This window comes from Atractosteus spatula, chromosome 5 (genome assembly GCF_055471065.1).
Source record: "Atractosteus spatula isolate fAtrSpa1 chromosome 5, fAtrSpa1.hap1, whole genome shotgun sequence".
In the NCBI taxonomy this organism is placed as follows: Eukaryota; Metazoa; Chordata; class Actinopteri; order Semionotiformes; family Lepisosteidae; genus Atractosteus; species Atractosteus spatula.
The window spans coordinates 3507501-3535333 of NC_142710.1; the positions used below are offsets into that span (position 1 = coordinate 3507501).

General features: G+C 51.0%; 2 protein-coding genes and 2 non-coding genes across 5 annotated transcripts; 2 read left to right on the forward strand and 2 right to left on the reverse strand.

The window, feature by feature from the left end:
- Positions 1 to 406: 406 nt before the first annotated feature.
- Positions 407 to 480, reverse strand: trnai-aau (transfer RNA isoleucine (anticodon AAU)). The gene has a single exon. It is a non-coding gene; the product is annotated as a tRNA-Ile (tRNA).
- Positions 481 to 6386: 5906 nt separating this feature from the next.
- LOC148833541 (G protein-coupled receptor 68-like) lies at positions 6387 to 7298 on the reverse strand. The gene has a single exon (XM_088915339.1). The coding sequence runs from the start codon at positions 7296 to 7298 to the stop codon at positions 6387 to 6389; it is 912 nt and encodes a 303-aa protein (XP_088771465.1).
- Positions 7299 to 13320: 6022 nt separating this feature from the next.
- On the forward strand, positions 13321 to 13403 carry trnal-cag (transfer RNA leucine (anticodon CAG)). The gene has a single exon. It is a non-coding gene; the product is annotated as a tRNA-Leu (tRNA).
- A 1255-nt stretch (positions 13404 to 14658) lies between these two features.
- LOC148833543 (uncharacterized) lies at positions 14659 to 27101 on the forward strand. 2 transcript variants are annotated; one of them, XM_088917716.1, is made up of 5 exons: positions 14659 to 15379; positions 21537 to 21632; positions 22127 to 22232; positions 22652 to 22745; positions 23698 to 27101. In XM_088917716.1, the coding sequence occupies exons 1-4, from the start codon at positions 14890 to 14892 to the stop codon at positions 22707 to 22709; spliced, it is 750 nt and encodes a 249-aa protein (XP_088773842.1). In that variant the 5' UTR covers positions 14659 to 14889; the 3' UTR covers positions 22710 to 22745; positions 23698 to 27101. The 2 variants fall into 2 exon arrangements, with proteins under 2 accessions (XP_088773842.1, XP_088773843.1); XM_088917717.1 differs by lacking the exon at positions 23698 to 27101 and having other exon boundaries at positions 14748 to 15379; positions 22652 to 22746.
- The last annotated feature ends 732 nt before the right edge of the window (positions 27102 to 27833 follow it).

Genomic DNA, 27833 nt, shown 5'->3' on the forward strand with positions numbered 1-27833 from the left:
ACTGTCCCGGGTGTTAAAGACCGCAATCACTGTTAGCTCCACTAGAGGGCAGCAGAGCACAGTTCCTACATTATTCTCCATAAGAGAAGCGAGCCGTCTCTGGGGAGAAAGTTAAGGAGTGTGCGATGCATTTTCTGACATTTGGAAAGACTGCCCCCACAGTGTCATTCCCAGCAGCTAAGTTACAGAACAGGGTTTCACTCCTCCTGTGAGCTTCATTCTTTTTAGTGAACTCATCGCTTGTGGAAATCGCGCCACCTTTCCTCGCTTTTAAATCTTTGAACAGACCCCTCTCCGCCGGAACGTGTGTGTGAGTCCGACACGGCTCTCGTTTATCAGCTGTACGTAGCATAATACATTTCACCGTGGAAATAAAGATCAAACGGTTTTGGGAAAAGGAGTTGCGTGGCCCGTACGGGGATCGAACCCGCGACCTTGGCGTTATTAGCACCACGCTCTAACCAACTGAGCTAACCGGCCCCTTCGTTAGAGCCTCCATTGAGCAGCTAACGAGGCCTCAGCGGATTATTACTGAAGAACTTTGAATGCCGATTCGCTCAGCCTGCGTGGAGACGAGGAAGTTACTCGACGATCTGACACGGTTTCGAGTGACACAAACTATCTGTCCTGCTGAACCGTATTTCTCCAGAAGCCGGTTCAGAACACGAGGATACTCGGTCAAACGAAAACGGAAGTTAGGTGTGGCTTTGTAGGGAAAGACAATCTATGAGAGACACAGCACTTCCGGCACAAGGCGCCTCGATGAGAGAGGTCTCTTTCTCGGTTTGAGTGTATAAACATGAACAGAGACAGTACCGTCCCATGATTCAGAGGCCGTTGTCTCTTCTATCTACTTAATGCGACGTGTGCTTTTATCTTTAAAAAATGGGATGGTGTTTCTTTTTCTCTATAGTGTGTAAAGGTAAAGAAAAAAAGTGCTGTCTCCTTCCCGAAAAAAAACATATTGTATTCAGTTCAAAGTTCGTTATTTATTACTCTTTTCTTACTCGCATGGACACCACAGACACTCCAGTCCATTAACACTGCACTGAGAGAGAGGGGTTCATACAGACACACTGACCTACTGGACACTGCAGTACATTAACACTGCACTGAGAGAGAGGGGTTAATACAGACACACTGACTGGACACTCCAGTACATTAACACTGCACTGAGAGAGAGGGGTTAATACAGACACACTGACTGACTGGACACTCCAGTACATTAACACTGCACTGAGAGAGAGGGGTTAATACAGACACACTGACTGGACACTCCAGTACATTAACACTGCACTGAGAGAGAGGGGTTAATACAGACACACTGACTGACTGGACACTCCAGTACATTAACACTGCACTGAGAGAGAGGGGTTAATACAGACACACTGACTGACTGGACACTCCAGTACATTAACACTGCACTGAGAGAGAGGGGTTAATACAGACACACTGACTGGACACTCCAGTACATTAACACTGCACTGAGAGAGAGGGGTTAATACAGACACACTGACTGACTGGACACTCCAGTACATTAACACTGCACTGAGAAAGAGGGGTTAATACAGACACACTGACTGACTGGACACTCCAGTACATTACCACTGCACTGAGAGAGAGGGGTTAATACAGACACACTGACTGACTGGATACTCCAGTACATTAACACTGCACTGAGAGAGAGGGGTTCATACAGACACACTGACTGGACACTCCAGTACATTAACACTGCACTGAGAGAGAGGGGTTAATACAGACACACTGACTGGACACTCCAGTACATTAACACTGCACTGAGAGAAAGTGAAAATATTAAGGGGGAGAGTGGTTTATACAAAAGACCCACTCAATTCAGTCTCTGCCAAAGACACTCTGGAAAATATTTGTTTTTTTCTGACTCTTTAGGGAGAAGATTTCTCTCCATATGTGGTTAATAATGCTGTAGATCAATCTGATTCCCATCAGCTCCATATTCAGCTAGAAACAGTGTTTAACAGTATTTTGTTACAGATACACGAGTGAGGTTACTTTATTGATTCCTAATAAGTTTTTCTTTTTTTATCAATCATTCAACCCTTTAAAAGATTTAGGTGAATCAGAATCAGTTAAGCCTCTGAAAATCAATATTAAGTTCACAAATATCATAATACTCTGTATTACTGGTCTGCTATATATATATACTGTATAATTGAAGCTAAATGAAATAAAAAGGCTTTTTGTCTGGTTGTGATTTAGCATTCTGCTTTATTTAGTACTTAGGAAAAGCCAACAACATTCCATTTGCTCAAGACCATCTCAGATACAGGTTCATATTTAATTAATTAAGGAGTAATTAATATCAGGAAAGTAGCAGATTAACTCACACAGGCTTGAGGAAGGAAAATGAGACACAGGACTATATTCAGTATACAAGTAAACAAGCACAGTAACTAGACCTTGAGCTATAAATGTCTGAATGAGCAGTGCAACACAGACCTGAGGGCACCAGTGTGAACCACATGGAAGTGCATAAAACTGAGAGCAGGAGGCACCTCCTTACACAGAGGGTGGTAGGGGTGTGGAACAAGCTGCCCAGCCATGTTGTTGAAGCCGGATACTCTGGGTTCTCTCAAGACACAGCTGGATGAGTCCTGTTTAATCTGTATTTAAGACTGTTCTAATTGGATAGGCCTGTAATTGTGTGGCAACCTTTAACTTACCATCTTAAACAGAAAACATCTGCATAGAACAGATTAGTGGCCGCATCTGTCACTCTAAGAAAATATTTCACACATATGATAAGATTCTATTTAAAAGCTCGAGTCTCTGTTGCACAGTTTAAAGTGTATTGATCCCCAAAAAGGTCAAATATCAAAATACAAGAAATAATGGTACAATAAAGGGTATATACAAAATAATCTTATATGGAGACACCGCATGCAACTTTCCTAATAAGAAAATCAATTTTGGCACTGTGAATAATAATTCTGTACTTTTATATAAAGTTTGTCAAAGTTCTTTTTTCAAAGCATTGAGATTTTTTTTTTCAGTAGAGGTCCCTGAGCAATGCTTAGGTTGTAATAACTATAGGGACATTACTGCACGAGTTACTTAAAAAATACTCAAACTGGACAGGAGAGAGAAGCAATATATAAATTCTTCCACTCACTAGTATAATATGAATAATTATCCGTTTTAACGCCATATTAGTTCGGTCGAAAAACTAGCATAGTGTAAGAGTAGTCTAAGCGCTAATGACACCATGCTAGTATCATGCTGTAATGGCTACATGGACACACAGTTTTCACTGTATTCAGCATAACCGCACTACTTGTATATATTGCACACACCATGGACACACAGCAGCTCTGCTCATATTGAGTTTTATTCATTTCTATTACGTCTATTATTATGTAACCTTATTTTCATAACCTCAATTTTGTGACTTTTTGTGTTTTTGTGATTATTGTGATTTCTGTGATTCTTGTGATTTTTGTGAGCTCGCGGAAAAGACATTTCATTGCCAGCAACCACTGCTGCAGGCTGTATTGTTGGGCATTTTATCAACTTTGATTTGATTTGATTTTGATTTGATGCAAAATCACAGTGTCTGTCACAGCGTTTTTACTCTTCTGTTGGCACTATGACAGATACTATTTTCTCAGTTAAACAACCAGCTACATAAACAAACTACATGCAATCAACGGACATTCTTTTCTCATGACTATTAGATGCTATGAAATGTACAGTACACAAAATGCATTTAACAGACCCCTGTTAACATGTGCAAAATAAAATATGAGCAAAAGAAACATTTTCCGTCTTATTCCTGCGAGGGCCATTATGAAGCTGAAATGCAGCCCACATAGCGTGTACGACTAACTCGCGCCTCTTAAAAGAGTAACTTACTTCTCAAACATGAATCTCCAGCCAGGGCATAAAAAACAGTAGTTTCCTTCCATGCAAAGTGTAAATACAGTTTATTCTTGCTTAGTTATCTGTTTAACGTATTGACGAGGTACAATGTAAAAACGGGATGTCTTATCTTATCTTGTGCATCTCGGCTTTATGTGAAAACCTCCCACGGGTTCCAGTATAAAATGTTCATGTTCTGGTCACTCGAGAGGAGCAAGTGCTTAGGACGTGGTGTAGTGGATGAATAGCGCAGAGTAAGATGACAATGAAAACCTGTGGGTGACATGGTTCATATGGCGTTTCAAACTTGAGGTACAGTAGTTTTACAACTCCTGCTGTCTATTTCTTCATCTTCGGTGATCAAGAAGTGCATCGCATATGACGTTCTGCCGGACTTCATATACGGAAAACGACACAGAAGTATACAGACCAAGACCACCAGGTTACGTAACAGCTTCTTCCCCCCCAGGCAGTAAGACAGCTAAACAGCCGACCACAGCAGAGGCCTGCAGTTACCCAAACGGCCGCTGGCGAACAGGCAACCTCCTTGAACTGATGGTGCACTGGCGCCCTCCAGTCACTTGCACTTTCAGGACACATATGAAGAGCACTAAATACCTCCTATCCTTGTGTTACTTTCGCACAATCTGTAAATTGTTGTCACGATCGGTATCCCTCCTCTAGAGGGCGCTCTGGCCCTTTCATATTTTAGTTGATTACGTGCACCTGCCCCCTGTTTGGTCTGTCGTTATTTAAGCCTGGCGCTCCCGCTATTCCTGGCTCAGTACTGGGAGATGGACGCCCAGAAGCCCGCCTACCAGCGGGTCCAGGAGAGACCCGACGGCATAGGTTTCATCACAGCGTCCTGACCAGCTGGGTCCGGGACTCGGAGCGTCTGGCCTCGTTACCCTGGTTTTATGCCCTGTTCTGGATCCCGTTCCAGATTTTAATCATGTTTTGTCTCATCTTGGATGGATCACCCGGTTTTGGACTTTGGACTGCACCCTGGATTCCCCCTTGGGCTCTTTGGACTTGTTCGGCTGTGCCATGCCCCCCCGAGCACCGGACCGGAAAATGCATTTTGTGTACTGTATACGCCCCCCCGTCTGTCCACCCGTCCTGATCCTCTTTGTCTCCTCCCCCAGATGTCCTCCTCCACTTACTTCCGGATTATACCGTCTGCATAGGGTCCTAAACTACGCCTCGCGGGAGCATGGACCGGCCCCTGTTACAATTGTATTGTTAATTGCAATTGTGTAATTTATCATATCCTAATGTTAATCTAATCCCTATAAATTCCTGTCCTTCTACTCTTAACGAGCTCGCGGACAAAGCATTTAATTGCCGACTACACCGCTGTATGCTGTACTGTTCGTGCATTGATAAATAGACCTTGATTGATTGATTGACTCCAAATATTGTCTTCTAGCTCAAATCATCTTTTTCTAATCAAGATACTATAGTTTTACTCTTTAATCTAATTAGTACAGGGTATATCTCTCATTGTTTATTGGGATGCTAATTAATAAGGATTCGTGACATGGGATTTAGAAAAGACCAGCTGGAAGTGAGGGACTGTTATAAAACAAGAGAGCAGAGGAGAGAAAACGGTACAACCCAATACTTGCAACTGTGACTCAGGAGTAGCCTTGGGGTCCAACTCCTTACAGCCAGCCTGCTGTTTCCTAGACAGAGGGTAAATGCACAAGCAGTGAACCTTGTGTGACGATATTCACTTCAGCATCAGTTTCAGTCCAAGGGGTCATTTCCTCTCGTCTTAATTCACTCAGGCAAAACACGCACAGCAATTCAGCCTTCGCCATTGTGAATCGTTCTCACGGGCGTCTCGTCTTCGACTAAAATGGAAAACGGGTCGGGTGACGGACATTTTCGGCGGAATTCTTCGACAATGAAATAAGGGAGACCCCTTCCCGGAGGAGGTGTGTGTAACGGAACAGTTCTTTCAGGACCCTATGCGGACGACAGAATTGTGAGGAAACACTAGGGAAAAAGTCATGCAGGAATATGGGAATGAAAACAGGGGGACATGTCCATGCAGTGCTGGTGATCCAGGGAGGTGTGGCCGAGGCTGATGCAGTGCTGGTGATCCGGGGAGGTGTGGCCGAGGCTGACAATCCAAAAGAAATCCAAAAGGAGAATCCAAAACGAAAGCAAAGGTCCATGGCCGAGTAATCCATCCGAAAACCAGAGATTAAAAACAGGTGCTGGGTCGGGACCGGCGGGGGGAACAGGAAAAGGCGCAGGAAACTAAAAACATAACAGAGCCAGGCGCAACCAGGTCCCGGGCTCGCACGATGCGGATATCAGATGCAGAGCCTCGAGTGAAGTGAGCGCCTGGCTTTTAAAGGCGAACTGAAACGGGGCAGGAACAAGGAACAGGTGCGGAGAATGAGGCTAACGAGGAAGGGCTGGAGCACCCTTAAGAGGAGGGGTTTGCGATCATGACAGTGTGAGCTGTCTAAGACCGGCTACGAGACCCACGCTCCTCCTCCCTGACGGGCGGGCGGTGGCCGCCGGCAGTTGGCCAGTCTCAGACAGAGGGACAGGCAGCCCAGCGCATCTCTGACGTCCCTCCGGAGGAAAATGTAGAGAATCGGGTCAACCAGAGGGCTCAGGTTCATGATGGTCCAGGCTGTAAGCAGACAAACTTCCAGCACTTTGGAGTAAGCGGTGTTCTCGCCTGCCGCCGCAGAGAAATAGGAGTAGCAAAAGAAAATCGGCCCGTACATGCCGGCGAATATTCCCAGGAGGAGGATCATCAAGCGCCGAATCCTTTTCTTCTCCTCCTCCGGGACAGCGACTGCTCTCCCCACGGCTCTGCGGATCCCAGCACAGGACAGAATGAGGACCAGCAGCGGCAGAGGAAAGATAATGACCAAAAACAGCCAGTAGGAAATGGAAGAATCGAAAAGTTCCCCCATCATGAAGCCGACGCCGAGAACCCAGACGCTCAGGGAAATAAGGACCGCGGACTTGGGACTCCGGTGATACCGGTACCAGAGAGGATGGGCCAGGGCTACGTACCTCTCGAGGGAGATGCACAGCAGGAATCCCACTCCTGCCACCACACAGACGGTGTATGTCATAATGCCCGCAGCGCAATGACTGGGGCACTCATAGTCGTTGCTGGTGGAGTCGATGAACAGGGGCAGGATGGCAATCCGGGTCACGTCTGACAGGAGCAGGTTGATGACGTAGACGGGGAGGGGGAAGTCGGTCTTGATCAGGCGGAACAGCCCGTAAAGAGCCAGGAAATTGATGGGCAGCCCGACAACAAAAAAGCAGCTGTAGATCACCAGGCGGAAGGTCTTAATTTCTAAGAAATCATTGTCATATGTAGAGTTTCCTTCGGTGGTGTTGGAGAAGTTCATGCTGTCCATTTTAAGAGTTGGGTGTTGAAGTGTCCTGTCCTTGTCAATGGGAACTGAGCTGTGTGTCCTGTCCTTGACAATGGAGTCTAAGCTGTGTGTCCTGTCCTTGACAATGGAGTCTAAGCTGTGTGTCCTGTCCTTGGCAATGGAGACAGAACTGTGTTTCCTATCCTTGTCAATGGGGACTGAGGTGTGTGTCCTGTCCTTTTCAGTGAGGATCCTGGCCTGTCCAGCAGTGCAGTGCTTCTTCCTACTGCTCTCTGGTCATTCCCCTTCTCAGAAGGTAAGATTCACCTTCTATTGCTACGGAACCAATTTTCACCAAGACCTTGAAACCTTCAAGAGGAGAGAGACACATTCAATACTAATACAGTAAGTCATCACTTCCCAAAGGCCTGGAACAGTTAACCTGTGATCACTTACACAGGTGGAGTGTTCAATCAAGACAGTGGTTCTTAAACTTTTTGGACCAAGTACCACCCAGATCAAACCAAAGCATCTAAGTACCACCTACAAATCATCTTCTCATAGGAACCCCAGAAAATCTCAATGACCAACATGAGCGCACGTGTGCGCACACACACTCACATACACATATAATAAATATTATAATAAACTTTATTTTATATAGCACCTTTGAAGGTGGCTTCTTAAAGCGCTTTACAGAATGACAAAAGGAACAACAACAATTCAAAATAAACAATAATAAAGCACCATTTCAGTGAGAGGGGTGAGCCTGTTTAGTCAAGCAAAGCAGATGTGAATTCATTGGTCGAGTCTTGATACAAATCACAGCAGAGTCTAACAGATTTTAAATCGTCAGGCATCTTCTTGATGGCAAAGGTATCGCGGTGGATGTTGCAATGCGTCCATTAATTTCTGGAGCAACCTCTCGAATTCGTGCAACTACACCGCTGTGTCGGCTTGTCATTGCTCTAGCACCGTCTGTACAAACTCCGATGCATTTTTTCCAGCCGATGTCATTCTCTATGATAAATTCATTCAGAAGCTGAAATATGTGCTCTCCTGTAGTTCCTGTTGGTAGCGGCTTGCAGAACAGAAAGTCCTCAAGGGATGTACCCTCAAACTCGTATCTAACGTTAATGAGCAAATTGGCCAAATCAAAGGCATCTATAGACTCGTCTAATTGCAGTGAAAAGCATCTGCTCATCATAACGCGCTCTATCAGCGTACATTTGATATCATCCGCCATATCAATAATTCTACGAGTGACTGTGTCTTTCAGAGGGGGCAGCAGGTCGAGCTGTTTAGCAGCTTTTTCTCCACACATAATACGTGTCAGCTCTTTTGCCAATGGTAAACAAAGTTCTTCACCAATAGTGTAGGGCTTACCTGCTTTAGCAATCCGCAAGCTTGCATTTTTCCCCGTTTCCGTTTCAGGAGTTTGTGTCATAAGTTAAAAGAAGTTTTTATTTCATGCGCATGGGAGCGAAATAGAGATGCTCTGTGTATTTTTCTCAAATTAATCTAGAACAGTCCTTAAATATTTTTCTGTTATCTATCACACTTTCCTGTGCTCACAAGATTGGTGATGTTCCAAAATCCCGCACATTCTCCTACCTCCCTATTTGCTGGAGATATCTTTTTAAATACAATTGGCCGCTTTCGTTCAAAGCACGCATTCCTATAGAGTGGTATAGAATTACATTGTAGCTCTTGTGTGCACTCAAGTATTAGCACGCGCTGTATCGTAGTATGTAGGCTGCGTATTTGACACAAACTAATTTTATTAAAATAGAAAATATGAAAACCTGTCCCAATTTTTCAGTGCACACAACAAATTTCGTGGTGTACCACCTGGGGGCACTCAGAGTACCACAAGTGGTACGTGTACCATAGTTTGAGAACCACGGAATTAAGACATGAGGATATCCCTGGGAGCAAGAATCACACCATCCTTCACCTCCAGAACCAGCGCTCCCCTCACTGAAATACCACTGTCTCAGTAGAGCAATTGCTTGACAAGTGCTCCTTCTCTTTAAATGACAGGTGGTTTCGGGGACCCTATGAGAATAGCTGGACTGGGGCTTCCCAGGTTCAGAGCCAGAGACTGCTCTCTTGCTGTCTTAGATTGAGACTTTCAATGCTTCAGAGTTCTTCTATATTTATTGTCATGCTCATGCCCATATCTTTAGAAGAAATTAACTGCAATTTGTACACCGTGCTCATGGAATTGTAAGACATAACAGTATGTTAGCTGGCTTTGCCGCTGTTACCTGGTTCTATTTTACCCCCCTAGTCATATTAGATACCCTGGAGAGGGGAGCCAGGAGTGAGTTTGCTCATTACTTTGAGCACTATGGGGGGTAAAATCTGTCTGGTCAAGTCGGCTATCTGTCTGTTCAAAGATCTCCTAGTCCCTTTGGCGTCTCATCCTCTGATGAGATTGTTTTATAGGCCTGTGGGCTCATCAGTCATTTCCCCTCCTGAGACAACCAGCTGCAGCCATTGAAAGTCTCCCTGGATCTCCGAGACCTGCTGTCTTCAGTAGATTTCAGGCAGCAGGTCGCAGAAGGCAGCAGGTCTCTAGAGACTGGGGGACATTTTCCCTGCCCTGCATTAGAGAGAGCTGTTTGTCCTCACTGAGCTGCCGGAGTCAATCCCAGATCAGGTTTGGCTCAGAGCACACAACTGCACTGCTTCCGTTCAGGTGCGACACCCATTTCATCCCAAACTGTGCCTCTTCTGTTTGGGAAGAGGGAGGAACCGGAAGCTCAGGGAGAGAATCTGCTCCTGGAAGGCTAGAAGGTTTCCTGATCTTCTTCCACCCGGGAACACTTCATTGCTTAAAAGAGTAGAGAGACCTTGAACAACTGTTGGACAGCGCCCCCTGGGGACCAGAGCTACAACAACGCTCGGAGAACATGCAATCTCCGACTGAGCAGACACCGAGATCTCAAACCCAGGGTCCTGGAGGCGTGAGGGGGCTGTTCCTCACTCCACGCCCCCAGTCCTGCTGCTCCTGTGAGAAGGAGCAGCAATATTAGGAGCAGCAGTAATGCTGCAGAAGGAACAAATAGAAGAGCGAAAAAGGTCACTTTAATGAGAATCATGATCAATCAAGCAGGCAGTCAGGGATACAGGATGTCTTTACCTGCAGCTGTAGCAGCAATGAGTCTCTGAAAGCGCAGAATTGTCCGCTCAACGTCCAAATCCCTTTTCCTGTGGCGCACAGTTCCAGCTTGCTTGCTCTAACTGCAGACGAGCCCCCAGTTCATTCTCCGAAGCACCGTCTGAGACTAGTGAGGAAAAGATAAACAGACTCTCTTTCCCGAGAGTAGGAGGCGTCTCGTGTCCTGATTCAGGCTGTAGCTGCCCACAGGAAAGGGACGCGGGCTCGAGCTTCCCCGGGCAAAGAGAGTGGAGCCGCAGCCGAGCCGCAAGAATCTCTGCAAGGCGGGCGGGGAGTGGACAGACCACAACTTGCGGCAGACTCAGCCCCCTGCGTGCCCCCCAAAGACAGGGTTCTCACGAGCGGCCTGTGTGGGGCTGTCTGGCCTGCCAAGGAAAATGTCACACCAGCGATCTGGAGAGGAGCTCGGGGACACATTGCTCAGAGTTTCTCCCTTTTTAGGGAAAGGCTGGGAAAGACTCGAGCGATTTGAAAGGAACAATCAGAAAGCATGGATTGTCTTCAGGATTTTTATATGCAGGGTCTTCTGTGTCCTGCCCTCGTCAATGGGGACTGAGCTGTGTGTCCTGTCCTTGTCAATGGAGACTGAGCTGTGTGTCCTGTCCATGTCAGTGGAGACTGAACTGTGTGTCCTGTCCTTTTCAATGGAGACTGAGCTGCGTGTCCTGTCCTTGTCAGTGGGGACTGAGGTGTCTCTCCTGTTCTTGTTAATGGGAGAATGAGGTGTCTCCTATCTTTGTCAATGGAGTGCAGTCAAGAGAGCTTTTTAAGATGCAGGACCTGTGATCGCACTGATATTCACTTGTGCTACCATTTGCAGTAGCTTTGAAGAGACATAGAAGAGTCTAACAAAATCCTAAACTGGCATTATTGCACTCTAAAATACTTCTGAGGTACTTGATTACCTCACAGGTCATGCAGAACAATGAAAATATTAGTAGTATTGTTTTAGTCTGATTGCCCAAAATCCTATCAGTATAAACATGTATGCTCCTGTTTATTTTTTCCTTTACATTTTTTGTCTTTTTCTTTAACATTATGTACAGCGTCCTTGGGGTTGGAAAGGTGTTTTACAAATTAAAGATATTACTTATACCAGTTGTCATCTCACAGTGCAGGATTGCGTACTGACTGAATCAATGCAGTAGTTTACTATAATAGCCTGCAGAGGGCGATAGAGATTCAAATGGTTTTCACACGGATATTGATTAAGACGTAAGGCTGTGAGGACGTTGTTGTTGTTTTAATTTTATAAACAGGGTAACGGGACACCCTCCCATGACGTCACTCGCTGGTCACACGACTCTGGGTCGTCATGCTGTCTGTTGTTGACGCGTCTTTTCCAGTTGCTAAGTGCAAGTCGGTTAATATATTTTTTTTTAAAAAAAAAGATTTTTTCACTCTCCGCTCGCAGGTCGATGAAACTGAATTTCTGTTCATTCATGTTGAGCTGCTCACCTCAAAACGGACGAAGTTGACTGAGGAAGACATGGCAGTACCGCTCTGTCTATTGTACTCCTAAATACATTTCATGTCGCCTGTCCCTGTATAAAAATGACGGTGCGGGGAACACGGCGCGTTCATTCACGTTCATTCCAAGTAAACTTAAAGAGGTAAACTTGGCCATATTTATGCTATTAAATTTATTAAATACTATTTAAGAAATAAATATTAAATACAACTAATAGTAAACATATTAAATACGTTAAATACGTTTAGTATTAAATATTCAGTGTACGACACACACCGCCGCTAAACGCCTCTTCATCAGTGAAATGTGGTGTTGAAGTAAGAGCCTTATCTCACAACCTCGTACCTAGAATACATACATTATGAATCTAAAGTAGCCCACTGAAATGTTATTTTTACATAAAATATTATTTTTAAAGTTATTTTAAGAAGTTGAATTTGACCAAGACGTGAATATTTTCTTCTCCATGGAAACGTCTCTCCGCCGTGACAGGCTGGGACACGAGGCGTCACGCCCCCCCGCGGGGAACTCTGGGAGATTCTCTTCAGAGAAGGGGGCGCTCTTGAGCCCCCTTGGGAAACCCAGTGTAGAAGTGGGCCCCCCCCCCAGCCCCGCGCCCCTTGCAGACGTGGACGGGAACGCGCACAGGAGGGGCGCAGGGCCGCAAGTGTGCAGACAGGGACACGGCCCGAGTGTTTCTACCGCATCGGTCCCGCCATCGGAGCGCGCGACGTTTCTCATCGGCTTCTTCTTCCTTCCGCCGCGTGAAGGAGCTCTGACGTCACCTGTCGCGCGGCGCGGTGCGGTGCGGTGCGGAGTGTTGCCTTGAGCCCCTCACGATCGACTGAAAGAAAGAAACTGGGCGGCCTCCTCTCTCTTTGGGACTCGTCTTATAGCGCAGTGAAAGGAATCTCAAACCTCACCCAGTCCTTTCTTAAAGGAGCTAGCGTTTCTGTTTGGCTCTAGATCCAGGAAACCTGTCTGAAAAGACCGCTCCACACTCCCACCACCCTCTGTGTAAAGGAGTGCCTCCTGTCCTGACTGGAGGGTCTCACCCAGCTGTGTCTGGAGAGGAGCCAGGGTATCGGCTTCAACAACACGGCTGGGCAGCTTGTTCCCCACCCCCACAACCCTCTGTGTAATGACTTATTCTCTGTCCTTAAATTGACTTTATTCTCACAGTTGTATTGACGTGACGTATAAAAATAATTGTGTTACACTTCATTTTTCTTCTTCTTCCAGAACCGCTTCACGTTTCCTCACACAGAGAGTGAAACAGAGAAAGATTACAACCTCTTTTAAAGGACAAACAATGAAGTGGGCCGAAGTTATACTGGACAACAGAAACGAAACCCGCACCAAACAGGAACGCGGTGTATTGAACACCGATTGTAGTGAAATAACACGTCAGGATGGCCGAGCGGTCTAAGGCGCTGCGTTCAGGTCGCAGTCTCCCCTGGAGGCGTGGGTTCGAATCCCACTTCTGACAAATACTTTTCTTTCCAACTACATCAAAGTCGTGTTTTTTGTAACGTTGCTGAAAGACCAACACGAGCGTCAGTAATTTCAGGGACGAATTTAGTCGCTTTCCCGTCTGTCTTTATTGTTAACGGCGCTCAGACGCCGGCTCCCGTCTTCAAATTCTTTCCTGCATCTCACGGCAGCATTTAACCCACAGCCGTCGCTATGGGAGGGGGACATTAGGGGTCAGTGCCCCCTCAAATCATTTTCTAATACAGTGGGGGGAAAAAATCGTTTATTTTTTTTTAGAAATATTGAAAAATATGTAAGTCGTCTAACAGTTCAATCAAATTCTCTTTTCCTGTCACGGCGAAGGAATAAACGTAGCTACTGTCCCCATGTCCCGTCTGAGTTTTCGGGATGGGATTTACGATGCGACACACCAGCCGGTTTTTGTAGCCAGAAATGGTTTCATCTCATTTCGTTCATCAGAAAGCTGGGCCAGCGGCAGTCTAAATAATGGGATATCAGAAAACGGTTCAGAGGGCCGTCTCCAGTCGCCACTCAAGGGGTGTGTTCGCTGAGCCCCATTCGACTTGGCCTCCTGTACTGCAGCGATGCCTTACCGACGTTCGTTTGGAAAGACTGTCGTCGGATCAGGCTGAGATTAAACCTTACGTCTACATATCCAACCATATGTCCCCCTTCCTTTGTAAACGTCTGTAAAATATTGCGGTAATCGTGTCTGCTTCGGCGGCACTGTAATTCGTCGACCACGCCGGGAAAGCTCTTCGGGTCCTTACTTGCAACAACAACAACAACAACAACAACAACTTATATTCGTGCGACTGCTGCTGCTCTCGCCCGGCGCTTGGTCAGGCCATGAAATAAACAGCTTGCACTGTGCTCGGAAGCCAAGCTCATCGGCGCCACCGCGTAGGAGGCAAAGGGAGAGTGAGAGAGGGGTTTCGTGGGGGAACAGTTTCACAGAAGCGGGTGGGTTTATTTTCCTAGAACTACTTCTGTGGCGATTTGGGAACCAGCTTTCCTGCGGGTTTCCTGTAAACCGTGAAGGAACTCCCTCCCCACCGCCAGTGCCCCGCACTGTAGCTGACTGTCGGAAAGCGACTCGGAGAAAGAAATTCAAACGTAGGAGTTACAACGTGTCTCAGCCCCTTTCCCTCTCCGCGATTGGACCGCCGAGTACGGTTGCATCACGCTACCAGGAGACACACACACGCACACACAAAAAAAAAGGGCCGACTTCCTTTTTCTCGTGTGTGTGTGTGTGGGTGGGTGTCGGTTTGAGCAGTGAGCTGAGAACAGGACAGGGAAACGAGTTTAAAAAAAGAGAGCGAGCGGATCCGTAAGGGTGAAGAACATCAACAACAACGAAGTTTGGGAAAAGGAGTTTGTGCGGGGAGATTTGTAGGCGAATCTTTTTTTTGTTTTGTTTTCTTCCGTTTTTTTCCCAACCTTAAAATAAGGATATTAGGAGTCTTATACAGACACCAATGGGGATTCGGGCCGGCCGTTTGCAGCAGGATGTAGTCCCGGCTGTGCTGGAGAAAGAAGGGATCACGCGTGAATCGTACAGGCGAGCCCGCAGCAAGAGGCCCACCAGCCTCGTGGTGGACTTCCCGAGCCGGTTCGACCGCGAACCCGAGCCGGACCGCGGCGGCTCCGACCCGGCGGCGGTCAGCCCCGGCGAGCCCGCCCGCCCCGACCTCCTGGCCCCGCAGGACCGGGACGACAAAAACAACAACGGCAGCGGCAGCAGCCACAGCCCGGACCCGGCGCTGCTAGACGCCGCCGCCGCCGCCGCCGCCGACCGCCGCCTCTCCGTGGAGGAAACCGGGCGGGTCTCCCACCAGCTGACTTTCTCGGAGCGCCTGCCCGTCGGGCGGCACGTCGCCGCCCGCTCGTCCCGGGTCCGGGGCTCCCAAGCCAGACCGGTCTCCGAGGCGTGGGTCGGTGTGTACCGAGTCCCCAACCGGCACGGAGGTAAGCTCGGGCGGTTTCGTGTCTTCGCTGGTTTACCGAGGGGGGACAGGCTGAGAAAATAAAGACAAAAAGTTTCTTTTTATCCCCTCCTCCTCCTCCGTGGGCTGAGAGACAGGAAGTGAGTGGGTTTTTTTTTGTTTTGTATTTTTGTACGTACGGTGTAGAGTCAAAGATACAGGCCCCCCGAGTCTGCCTCGACCAGAGTGCATCTCCGCAGCTTGAAAATACAAACCGGTGGCTCCAAAAAGAAAAATAAACTACTACTGATGACTGTGATCCCTGAGATCCGAGCTGTAGCTCGAAGACGCGCGGTGATTTGAAGGGACTTGGGTCCCCAGCTGCTGCAGTCGTCAGCTGCCGTTTGTTTGAAGTCGGGTAACATTACACGCGTGGGGCGGGCGTGGACGCCAAAATAGGCATCTGTGTGAAATAAACACTTTTTTTTAAATCTTCCTGTGAAGCGGAGGGCCTGTGAGATGGAGGGGGGTGTGTTTACTTTGCGTGACCTCCCACGACTTCCTTCGTTGCCGCGCTGAAACTGAAACTCGCTCTCGGGAGGCTGTGTGTTTCCGCGACCCCGGCACCGTGAGAAAGCGGTGGGGGTGAAACCGACCCCCAGCTCGCCACAGTCTGGAAACGGGCAGAGGGTGTATGTGTGTGGAGGGGGGGGGAACCCACCCCACCCGGACATGGGGAGACCGTGGTTGGGGGGGGCGGTAGACGACAGCATCTCCAGGTCCGGATTTGAGTCCATCAAAACAACCGCGCACGGCCAGGACTCGTCCGTACGGACGGTCGAAGGTCACGGGGGGGTTAAGGGAACAAAAAAACTCGGAAGTGGCACCACGACACAAGACGACTGGGAAGGAAACCTCCCAAGTTCCTCTTCATTGCCCGGAGCAGGATTTCACAGCGCCGTTGCGAAACACTGGACAGCCCGTCGGGCTGCGTCGGTCGGGGGGTTCCCAGTGCCGGCCCAGGGGGGACGCCTGCAGCCTCTTCGGACTTCCAGTCTGGCAAAACTCGGGGGAGCCCAGGCTGCCGCCTTAATCGAGCCAACGAGGGGCTTTTTCTGCTCAAAGGTTTGGGGGTTTTATGTTACTGACGCCATGCTAGCGGTACGAAGGCGGACCCCAGCGCGTTTCAGAGCGGAGAGCAGTCGGTCGGTTCCAATCGATCCGGTTAACTACCGGTTCTGAACCTCGACTGCAGCCTGCGCCCCATGCGGCTCTTGAAATCGGTTCTGGCGGCAGCCCCTGGTCAAAAAGCGCCGAAGAGATTTTTGTTTTTAATGGTTTACCGTGTCAAAAAACAAAAGCACTTCTCGTACCTGGATCCCCGGTTAGGAATTAAGGGTTCTGTTGTGACACGGGGCTGGAGCAAAAACCAGGAATGTGGATCTCCAGCCCCCGGACCGGGAGCCCTTGCTGTAAGTCACAGTAGTCCGACCTGTAAGAAACCCCAAATTCTGATCAGGCGGTCTGCGTTCAGGCCTGACTGTCAGGGCCAGAAATGGGCAGCCCCTGTTCCAGCCAGCTTCCATCCATCCATCCATCCGTTTGTCTAACCGCGACCCTGAATTGGGTGACGTGGGGGAGCCGGCAAGTCTACCCCTAGGTAGGGTACACGCTGGACGGGACGCCAGTCCATTGCAGGCACGGACACGGGCACACACACACTCGCAACAGGGCCAGTTTTCCCTGGAAGACAACTAATCTACCAGCAAAGCTTTTGACTGTGTGTGTGGGTGGGGGGGGCAGAACATGCAAACTCCACACAGACAGCCCCCCCCCAGCTCCAGAATGGAACCCAGGACCCCAGCTGCGCGAGGCGGCGGTAGTGCTGACCCCTGTGCATGGTGAACCCCAGTGATTCCGAGTTCGGCGTAGCCTTGCTTGTGCTCACGGTAGCTTCATTTTTTGTTTTTATTTTGGAGCTTCTGGGAAAAGGGATCTCTGCTGTGACAGGCTCAGCCGTTCCGCCTCGAGGCCCAACAACACCCCCCCCCCCCCCCCCCACCGTCATCACCTTTGTAACAAAAGTGGGGGAGGGAGGGGGGTTGTTGTTGGGCCTCGAGGCGGAACGGCTGAGCCTGTCACAGCAGCGATGCCTTTTTCCAGAAGGAAGCGCGCGCAGTTTTGCCCCGGGAATTTCCAGAGACGTTAGTGATGAAGCCAGACAGCCGGCCAGGATGACAGCATTTTCCAATCTCAGCAAATTCCTCCCCCCTACCCCCCCCCCAACCTGGACTCTCTGCTGTCTAGGCCCGGCCTGTGCTGCGGTGTACTGTGCATCGCCCTCCCTCTCCCCCTCTTGTTGCGTCTTGTCCGAACACGCCCGAACGCGGAATGCAGATCCGACCTGCGGAAAGACTGGTCTGCGCCTGCCTTCTGGGGTGTCCGCGCCGATGGACGTGATGGCAGAGACGGAATAGGTTTCATGTCTCTTCTGAAGGACGGTACCCTACTGGCACTGCGGCTAAGGATCTGTGCCTGTGGCTGGAAGGCTGCCGGTTCAAATCCCGTGGCTGGCAGAGAGATCCTACTCTGTTGGGCCCCTGAGCAAGGCCCTTAACCCCAGCTGCTCCAGGGGTGCTGTATAAATGGCTGACCCTGCGCTCTGACCTCCAGCTTCTCTCCCTGTCTGTGTGTCTCATGGAGAGCAAGCTGGGGTCTGAGAAAAGACACATTCCTGATGCAAGAAACTGTATAGGGACAGTAAAGGGATTTATCTTATGTGTTCCTCACACCCATATGAGTGCCTTCAGCTGCCTTCTAAAATGGCCTCAACCCTGGGGTCACTGATTGGGGAAATAAGGTAGTTCCTGGCTATATGAGCATCTTCCTGGCTATATGAGCATCGCTTTTTTTTCGAGTTTTCATTTCTGTGAGATCTAGCGAGTCCTCCCTGTCTGTTTCGCTTGAGGGGCCGGGGCCTCGTGAGATCTCTGGAGAGAGCAGTGACTCTTTCTCTTGTGTGAGGAATTCTGCTCGATTTGTGACCGAACTCGAACTCGTCGGCAGCGGAGGCTTGAGGATAGTCCAGGGTAGGCCCCCGATTCTGATGGCCTCGCTGAGGACTGCTCGGCTGCAGTTCTGGGCAGTTTTCAGGTCCATTAGCTCAACCCAGGCGGGGTTGAGCTCCGTGGTCCCGGGTGCGAGCCCGTCACCAGCCTGGCTGCGGCGTGGTCGCCGGCGGAACCAGAATGAGACCACGGGCCGGGGGTCCGTCCCCCATCGCCATCGGAGCTCTCGAAGAGCTGGAAGCCGATTTTTAAAAAAAAAACCCGAGAGGGGTTGAGACCCCTTGGGCAAGTCGGTCAGCCCCCTGACTGCGCCACGGCGGAGGGGCTGCGGGCCCCCCCGGGGCCAGGAATCCGTGCTTTAAAGCGCCTTGTGTCAGTATCCCAGCCCTGCAGGGCAGACAGAGGGGCGGGGGGCACTGGCAGCTACGGAGTCTGTTTGCTGAAAGCAGCCCCCAGCAGGACAGCGCCACCTGTTCCTGCTGATGGATATGCACAGCTGTGTGGGCGGGGGGGTGGGGTCTGTCTGTCTCAGGGGAGCTCTGGTCTTCCTGTGTTGATTTTCCCTGCACCTCTCTGTCCAGTCCACCTCCTCCACCCCCCTTCTCACAGAGCGCAGGGCAAGGGATTCCAGACAGGTGCTCCGGCATTCCCAGCTGCGTCCGCCCACAGTCGGACTTCGCTGGGAATGTCTTGGGCAGCAGCGCGGTGAGGACGGATGCTCTTTCCGCCTTCCTGAAAAGATCGGGTCTTTGCCTTTGTGAGGGGTGAGGCACTCCGGCGGCGGGTGTTTTTCCCTGGAAGGACAGGGCGGGGGGGTTGGAGCACGCTGAGCGTGGAATGTCTGGCTGTGCTCTTGTCTGGTCATGTTGGATGCAGACGGAGGAGTTTATTTGCCGTGTGTGGATGTGCGCTGGGGTTCGTGTGTTCGTGCACAGTACAGCAGACACCCCACACTGTCAACCAGTAAATCTCGAGTGCTGACAGTGTGTACAGACAAGAAACGCAAACAGAATCATAAATGTCTGGTAAAATGTTGTCTTTACACACTGTCACACTTCCTGACAGGCTCTCTCGCACACTCGCTCACATATTTACACTCTCGCTTTCGCACACTCACACTGTCACTCTCATACTCACACACACTCCCTGACACACTCCCGCTGTCTCACACAATTACACTCTTGCTTTCACACACACTCACACTAACACACACACACTGACACTCTCACTCGCTCGCACTAACACTCTTGCTGTCGCACACTGACACATTCACACATTCACACATTCACACACACACACACACACACACACACACACAGACACACTCAGTCACTGGCACTCTTACTATCATACACTGACACACTCGCACATACTGACGGACTGCCTCACACTCACTGACACTCTCACTGTCTCGCACACTGACACACTCGCACATACTGACGGACTGCCTCACACTCACTGACACTCTCACTGTCTCGCACACACTCACTGACACTCTTGCTGTCGCACACTGACACATTCTCACAAACACACACACACTCAGTCACTGGCACTCTCACTCTCATACACTGACACGCACACACATACTGACTCTCTCTCATGCACACACACACAGGCAGACCTACAAGTGTCTCGTCAGCTGTGAGGGATTCTCAGATTCTCGAAGGCCCGTCGGCGTTGTCGGTGTGAGTCAGCCGCCCATCCAAACCGGCTCCGAGGAATTTCCTCTGACTCAGGACTGCCGGGTGGCCTTGGCTCCGAGCGCTTACCTGGAACCGTGAATCCGGTCAGTCAGTGTGTGAATCCAGATCCCAGCCCGATCCATGCTTGGAAGTGCTGGGGATTTCAGAAACACTTCCTCCCCCCGCGGGGGGGAATGTCACGTGCCCCGTGAGCGTTTGCTTCAGCCCATGCGTGAAACGCACAGCCCAGCCTACTGCCTCCTTCTAATGGCAAACTGTGGTTTTTTCAGGCCAACCACAGAGCCAACTGATGAACGAGAACTTAAGGTCAGGCACCAAGGAGGGATCTCTTCATCAGTAGCTAATTGAGCTGAGTGCGTTATCCACCTCTTTCTTCATCAGGGGATTGAAATCAGGGGATTTGCTGCAACAACATGGCTGGGAAGCTTGTCCCCCACCCCCCACCCCCCGCCACCCTCTGTGTACAGCGCCTGTCCCCCACACCCGCCACCCTCTGCGTAAAGTCATGGCTTCTTTTAAGACGCAGCTGGATGAGATCCTCCAGTCAGGACAGAGGGGGTCACAGCTCTACACAAAGGCTGGTGGGAGTGGGGAACAAGCCGCCCTCCTGTATGGTAGCAGAAATAAATGGCGCGAAGGTAGTTGCATTTCCGGTCCTGTACCATCTGCTCTTCCTGCGGCGGGGGACCGGGCCAAGTGACCGTCCGGCCCACCTGAAACTGAGCCCGGCCCCTGGTGACGAGCGCGAGGTGTGGATTTTGTTGTGAAAAGAAAAATGCCTTTTCGAAAGCCGTGGGGGTGGATGTCTTCAGAAATATTCCTTTAAGTCAGTTTTCTGGTCCGTCTGCTGATGTTGTTTTATGTGTGTGTGTTTTTCTCGTAGTAATGTTGTTTTATGTGAGGGGTGTTCTGAGTGTCATGTAGGCTCAGTGTGCTGCCCCTGGGGATGAGTACAGAGTCTCGAGTGGATAAATGAGCTGTCTGGGAAGAGGACAGCCAGAGAGGTGACCGCGGGGGACCTCGGCCTGCTCTTTGCTTTGCTGCTTGTCCTGTCTGGTGAGGGTGTGGGAATGATTTGCAAGCAAGGCTTTTTTTTCTTGACACCCGCACCTCCCCCCCCTCCCAGTCCCTCTCTGCCTTTCTTTCCCACACCCCCTGCCCAGAGATGACCCTGGTGACAGTGTGGGGCAGACCAGTGACTTCTGGCCTTGACCCCTGTGCGGTACCCATCCTGCAGAGTCTGGGCTTATTTGGTCAGGAAGAATGGAGAGACAGTGTTATTAACCCCTCTCTCTCAGTGCAGTGTTAATGTACTGCAGTGTCCAGTCAGTCAGTGTGTCTGTATGAACCCCTCTCTCTCAGTGCAGTGTTAATGTACTAGAGTGTCCAGTCAGTGTGTCTGTATTAACCCCTCTATCTTTCTCTCCAGCTCTCAGATGTCCCTTCTGCACGAAGACGTTTCCCCCCAGTCGATTTGAGGAGCACCTGCTGAGCTGTCTGACTGCCCCCTCCCTGCCTTATAACAGTGAGTATCTGCTGGCTCTCCAGTGCCGTTTCCCAGAGGCCACACGACCGAGGCTCCAGCCACACAGTGCATTGAGCTGTTCCAGGTTTAACCCATCTGTCACCTCCACAGCGCAGAGCCCAGTCAGCATCCTTTGCACATCGCTCTTGGTTTTCATGGCTGTCTTCCAAAGCCCAGTAGCTAGCTTGACCCATCATATGAACCTGTAGCTTGTCAAACCCAGAAAAGGTCAAGGTGCACACTGGAGTTGCATGCATGATTCCTTGTTTCGTGTTGCGGTCTGAGTGCCCTGTCCTCTTCCTTCCTCCCCCTTTTTGGAAGCGGAAACTGACCAATGGAGCCCAGGGTGGAACATGCAAACTCCACCCGAATGTGCACTCGGCCACACTTGAACGCGGGCCCTCGTGCTTGCTTCTCAGCTGGCCTGTCCTTCCTTTCTGCTTCTGCTCTCATGGCCTCAATCGCTCTCCCTCTCTCCCCCCCCAACTCTGTAGCGGACATCCTGACGAGAGACAGCGGCGAGTGCTCCATCTGCCTGGAGGATCTGCTGCAGGGACAGACCATCGCCAGGCTGGCTTGTCTGTGCGTCTACCACAAGAGGTGAGAGGTCACTCCCATCATCCTCCTGGGCTCCCTCAGGTCCGACTTGCCAGAGCAGCCCGCACCTGCGTTGGGCACAGTGTTTTAAGACCTCGGATGCTGCCTGCTTCCTGGGATGTTGAAATATCCCTGGACTGGGCGCCAGCTGGCTGATGGAGGCTCAGGTCCTTTGATAGCTGTGGTTGGGGGCAGAAGGCAGAGGGGGTCTCCACAGTCCCGTTGTGTGGCCCAGCAGATTTCCTTACATGCCCCCTGCGGCAGCTTGAATGATTTCTCTGGGGGCGGTCGGGGAAAGTCTGGGTGAGAACGGGTTGGACCAGAGCCACAGTGGGCCCGCGGGGCCAGGGCTTCCCGGAGGCCGCATGGCTTCTCTGTGTGTCCCAGCTGAATGACGTGTGCTCTCTCTCTCTCCCCTCCAGCTGCATCGACTCCTGGTGTAAGGTCAAGAGCTGCTGCCCCGAGCACCCCTTCGACTGAGCCGTCCGGCGAAGGGGATGGCGACGCTGACTTCAGGTACCTGCAGTCCTTTCCGCTAGGGGGCTCCCTTCCTGACCCGAGGGGCTTAGCCGCTCTTGGCATTGTGGGATTTCCCAAGCTCGCACTTGGCTGATGGGGAGGGGGTGCTGGGATTAGTCAGTTGGGGGGTTCTGCTATCAGTGACTCTTGTGACTTACTGGGCACTTTCCTGCAAAGCAAGCCTCCAGTCAACACTGATCTTCCAGTAGGGGGGTGGTACTTCCTGTGATTAGTTGAAAGACTATTGGCTGGGTGGTGGGTGGGGGGCGGAGCAAGCCTAACCATACTTCCTCCTCCTCCCCCATGTGCGGTCACTGGGTCCGTAGCTGCGACTGGGACCCAGCAAGACCCTCAACTAGCTTTTCCAAAAATGAGAGGGGGTATATACCTAAATATTCCTGAATCTTTTTTGGAAAATTCCTACTTTGGGCAGGGAGAGAACCTCCATGTTGACTGTAGGAGTCTTCCTTTCTTAGTGTGCCTCAAGGGTAGCACGTCGTAGCCCTGAAAGGATATGAGGGAGACTGTTCCCTGTTCCGGGAGAATGCCCAGAGCGGTCGGGTCTCGCCTCTGTGGGCGGCCCGCTGACATCTCCCCGAGATCCCTGTGCTGTTTGTGAATTCGGAGGTACGCTTTGCAATGGGCGAAAATCTCTTTGAGTTGCTGGGGGGGGACGTGAGGAGAGGGAGACACATTGCTGGGATGGAATCTAATTTTTCCCAGCATGATGTGGGGGGTGTTAATAGAAAAGTTACTAGAGTGCCCCCCAAAAATGGCAACCAGAATGCAAATCCATGGAATTCTGTTGGGCTGGAACGGAACTGTTTTCCCTGTCCGCGTTCCTGACTTCTGTAGTCTCGTCCTTTCGCGGCTAGAACCTGTACGCATATGAGGATGGATCCCATCCCGCTGTTCATGTCCATTTGTTTGTTTGTTTTGTGCCTTCCAGGAAATAACGCTTGGCTGGGAATCGCGAGGAGAGGAGGGGGAGCAGGGGGGGAGGGGTCGTGAGTTCCGCAAGGACCACAAAGAAGGGGGGGGGGGGGAAGAAATCGGAAGGAAGAGGAATTCTTCCGGCTCAGGACTTGTGCTGCGACCCGGGAGCTCTGGGGATCGATGGGACAGCCCTAACCCCACCACCCCCCCCCCCGAGCTCTACACGGAGGTCATCGGCTCCCCCGATCCCACTGGAGTTCGAGATGGGGACGGGGGGGGGGGGTGATCAGATGGACTGATGGGATTCATGGAGGACCGGAAGGCTAAGCAAGGAGTGTGAGTGTTTGTGTGCGTGTGTGTGTGTTTCCTTGATTTCAAGTTTAACAGGAGCAGCAGTGGGCCTACATGGGGATCAACGCTCACCCCTGACTCGCTGGGACAAGCAGGGGGCTGTCTGGTGCCTCGCCACCGGAGGAGGAGGAGGAAGAGGAGGGGAGAGATGCACCAAGATGGTCTTGTTTGTGTGCATGTGCTGGTGCTTGCTTGAGTTCCCTGCACAGAGCCCGGATCTGTCCCAAAGAGCATCTCCATGATTAATCGGACTTCGGGATGGAGGGGAGAGAGAGAGAGAGGCGGCCGCCTTACTATTTGACCTGGGCTGGTGACTGCATTGCATGGCCTTAAAGAACCACTCGGGACACCGAACGAGCCTCTTCAGCTGGCCGGGCTGGGACTGTCGCTCTTTTTATAAAGCTGTTGTCCTTGACAGCACGCTCCACTGAGTTTATTTCTTGTTTTTAGCCTGGCATTGGACTCGCTGGTCCAGACCACTCTCCCTGTGTTCTGTACCCCTCTGGACAGCGGAGACGTTGTCACCCTCAAAAGAGCATGAGGTAGTGACGCCGTTCCGGGTGTTTGACCAGGGCGGTTGGCTCTCACCTCTGCGGGCGGCGGCCCCGACTACTTCTCCCCGAAATCCCTGTGACGTCTGTGAATTCAGGGTTACGCTTTGCAATGGGCGAAAATCTGAGTTGTGTTTTTTTTTCAACTGGGGAGCTTTCCCTTAAGAAACGTCCCCATTCTTGTGGAGGGGGGGGTGGGATGTGAGGAGAGGAGAGGGAGATGCGTTGCCGGGATGGAATCGAGTCTTTCCCAGCGTGATGTGGGGACGTCAGCACAGAAGGTTACTAGAGTGCCCCCAGAAGTGCAAGCCAGCCAGAGTGCACGTGTGTGGAATTTCCTCGGCCGGATCGGAGGTGATTTCCCTGTGGGCATTCCCGACTTCTCAAAGCCGAAGAATGCAGACTGGGTTAGGCTGCGTGAGAACAGACACTCCGTTCCATTCAAGTTTCAAAGAAGCAGCCAAAGTGTGCCACTGATCCCTCCCTTGTGCCGTTCTGGAGCTGTACCCCGGAAACTTACCCCCCACCTTGGAGAGCCACGCTGATCCAGTTTGAGGAGATCACCTCTGTTCAGTGACCCGCGTGGCGTGCCTTGGCTGCAGTCTCCGGTCGCTTCAGGAAGAGCCGAGGCGTGTTCCGCGGTCCGATGTGCCGTCCAGGCCAGTTTGTCCTTGCTCGCGGTGTCGAAGCCCCCCGATTGCGAGAGGACGCAACCACCAAAGACGCGCCACCAAATTCCTTCATTTCCCGCATTCCTCACCTCCTGCATAGGGCCAGTGTCCTGTCTCCCGTCTCCTCTCGCCCCCTTGAGGAAGAGCTCCGGAATCTTTGGAGCACATTCTCTTTCTTCCCTGGTTTCACGTTCGGATGGTTTCCCCCCCCCGATCCGAGCGCAGTTTCGGCGTGGAGAGCGTCCGGGGTGCGATTCCCCCCCAAAGGGGCTCTTTCCTCCCCGTCGTCACGGAAGGATCGATCACCCAGGGAAGGGAGGGCATCGGAGCGGACGATCCCGATGTCGCGGGGCTCCCGTCTGCTGTCATTCCCACCCCGGAACGTCATGGGTTGCAGTTCGAGTCGTTCCAGCTCGAGCGAAGCAGAGCCCGCGAGCCGAGGTCTGGGTGTCTCTCCCAGATCACGTTGCCCCCTCGTGACGAAATCAGAGCTGGGGGCGACTCCCGGCCGGGACAGGAATCCCCCAACCCTCCCCCGCTGGCGCCACCCGCTGGCTCATGTGTCCGGCCTCCTGTCCCAGCTGAGACGTGGACTCAACCAAAACTCGAGGTGCGCTCAGCCCCACTGTACGCTTCGTCTCCGGCAATCCTGATTCGAATGCCGGAGACGTCTCCCAGCAGAACCGGATAGAGGGGATGGATGGGGAGATTGGGTAAATGGCTGTTCCTGTTCTGGGGAGCTGCCCCCTGCTGCCGGAACAAGGGTACTGCATTGCCTTGGCCATCTTGCCACCTTAGACAAAGTCGCAATGGGGGGGATCCCAGCCAATAGCCGACTGCTGTGAACGAGGGGCGTGGGCCCCTCCAGTCCGCGTCCCGTCCCGCGCTCTTCAGAAATGGACATTTCCCACAAGGCTGCAGGGCGGGCGGCGCGGGTGTGCACCGCAAATGATGGTCCAGGCCACAGCTGTCATATCTGGGCGGGGGGGGGGCAAAGAACTCGGGTTTGGGGTTCCCTGCTCTTGAGAAGGTTTTTTCTCCCCCGAACACACCTGGTTCACCGACCCTCCCCTCTCTGTGCTTCTCCGCCGGACTTCCTCGGTTCGATTGAATACGAGAGTTTGAATACGAGGAGGTGCAGGTTGTTGTTGTTGTTGTTGTTGTGGTGGTGGGGGGCACCCTAATAGACGCAAATGGGGGGGGAAAAAAAAAACTAGAGAAAGTGCACCCCTCCGTTGTGTTCAAGAAGTTGCGCGACTGCTTGGTCACTGACTGTGCGTCCAGGAACTGGATTCCCAGTCCTGGCTGCCTTCACACACACACCTCCCAGTACACCTGCACAGCACTCTGGGAGGGGGTGTCTGCAGGAAATTACATGTGTGTCCATTTTTGCCACTGGGGGTTGGGGGACTTGTGGTCTCTGCTCTGCTCGTCTTCTGTCTGTATTCCGCAGCACAATACCGCGTTTTGCACACTTTCTATGGTACAGCCGTGCCCTGCAGTCTGGTGGTCTACCATCGGCATAATGCTCTGATCCTGCAGTACTTCGCACTGCACAGAGAGCTGCACCGGAAATATTCTACACCGGAGGTGGGAGGGCTGGTGGGTTTGTTATTTGTTTGTAATGAGATGTAGGCTTGGACAATCTTACCTTGTAGGGCTAACTGGGTTTGTGCTATTTAATTATTCAGTTCAACTATTTATTAAATTGTAAGAACAAAAAGTGTTGCCTTTTGGTTTCTGATTTTGGGTTCTATCCCTCCCCCCCCACCAACAAAAGCTTTTTTTTCTATGTCAAAAGTTTTTATATGTATTTTTTACACTATTAAAGACGTCAGAAATTGCACGATGTCTGTGTGTCAGTCACTCTCTGCCTTAGCTTTCCCTTGCCTCTTCTTTCTCCTTTCAGTTCGGCGGGAAACCGATTTCCTTCCGTTTCGGGGCTGCTCAACTTCAGTCCTGCAGGCCGAGGTCGGTTTTCTTAGCACCTTTGATTGCCTAAACACCAGCAGCCATTGCACCCTGCAACTAATACCTTTCAACCCATAGCAGCTCAGCAGGTGTGAGCCTGGTCAGTACCTGGATGGGGGGACTCCTGGGAAAAACTAAGGCTACTGCTGGAAGAGATGTTAGTGGGGCCAGTAGGGGGCGCTCACCCGGTCTGTGGGGGTCCTAATGCCCCAGGACAGTGACAGGGACACTACTGTAAACAAGGCACCGTCCTTCAGATGAGGCGTAAAACTGAGGTCCTGACTCTCTGTGGTCATTAAGAATCCCAGGGTGTTTATTGAAAGGAGTAGGGGTGTAACCCTGGTTTCCCCTTGATCTTTACCAGTCATGGCCTCTTAATAACCCCCCTCTCTGAACTGCCTTCATCACTCAGAGAGCTGGAGTGTGGTGAGAGTACTGGAGCATCATCCAGGTGGGGCTGCACAGTGGTGGAGGGGAGTCCCCAATACGTTTAAAGTGCTATGTAAGTGTGAGGAATTATTATTAAAGGAGCTTTTTAATTGGTTAATTGTACAAGCTGAAGGCTTTCTCTGTTCTTGATCAGATTTAAATTTAGAGAGGCCTGC

Coding starts and splice junctions, on each gene's coding strand:
- LOC148833541 (XM_088915339.1), bottom strand. CDS start 7,298: ATGGACAGCATGAACTTCTCCAACACCACCGAAGGAAACTCTACATAT.
- LOC148833543 (XM_088917716.1), top strand. CDS start 14,890: ATGGGGATTCGGGCCGGCCGTTTGCAGCAGGATGTAGTCCCGGCTGTG. Junction 15,380..21,536: donor AGTCCCCAACCGGCACGGAG/GTAAGCTCGGGC, acceptor CTTTCTCTCCAG/CTCTCAGATGTCCCTTCTGC. Junction 22,233..22,651: donor CTGTGCGTCTACCACAAGAG/GTGAGAGGTCAC, acceptor TCTCCCCTCCAG/CTGCATCGACTCCTGGTGTA.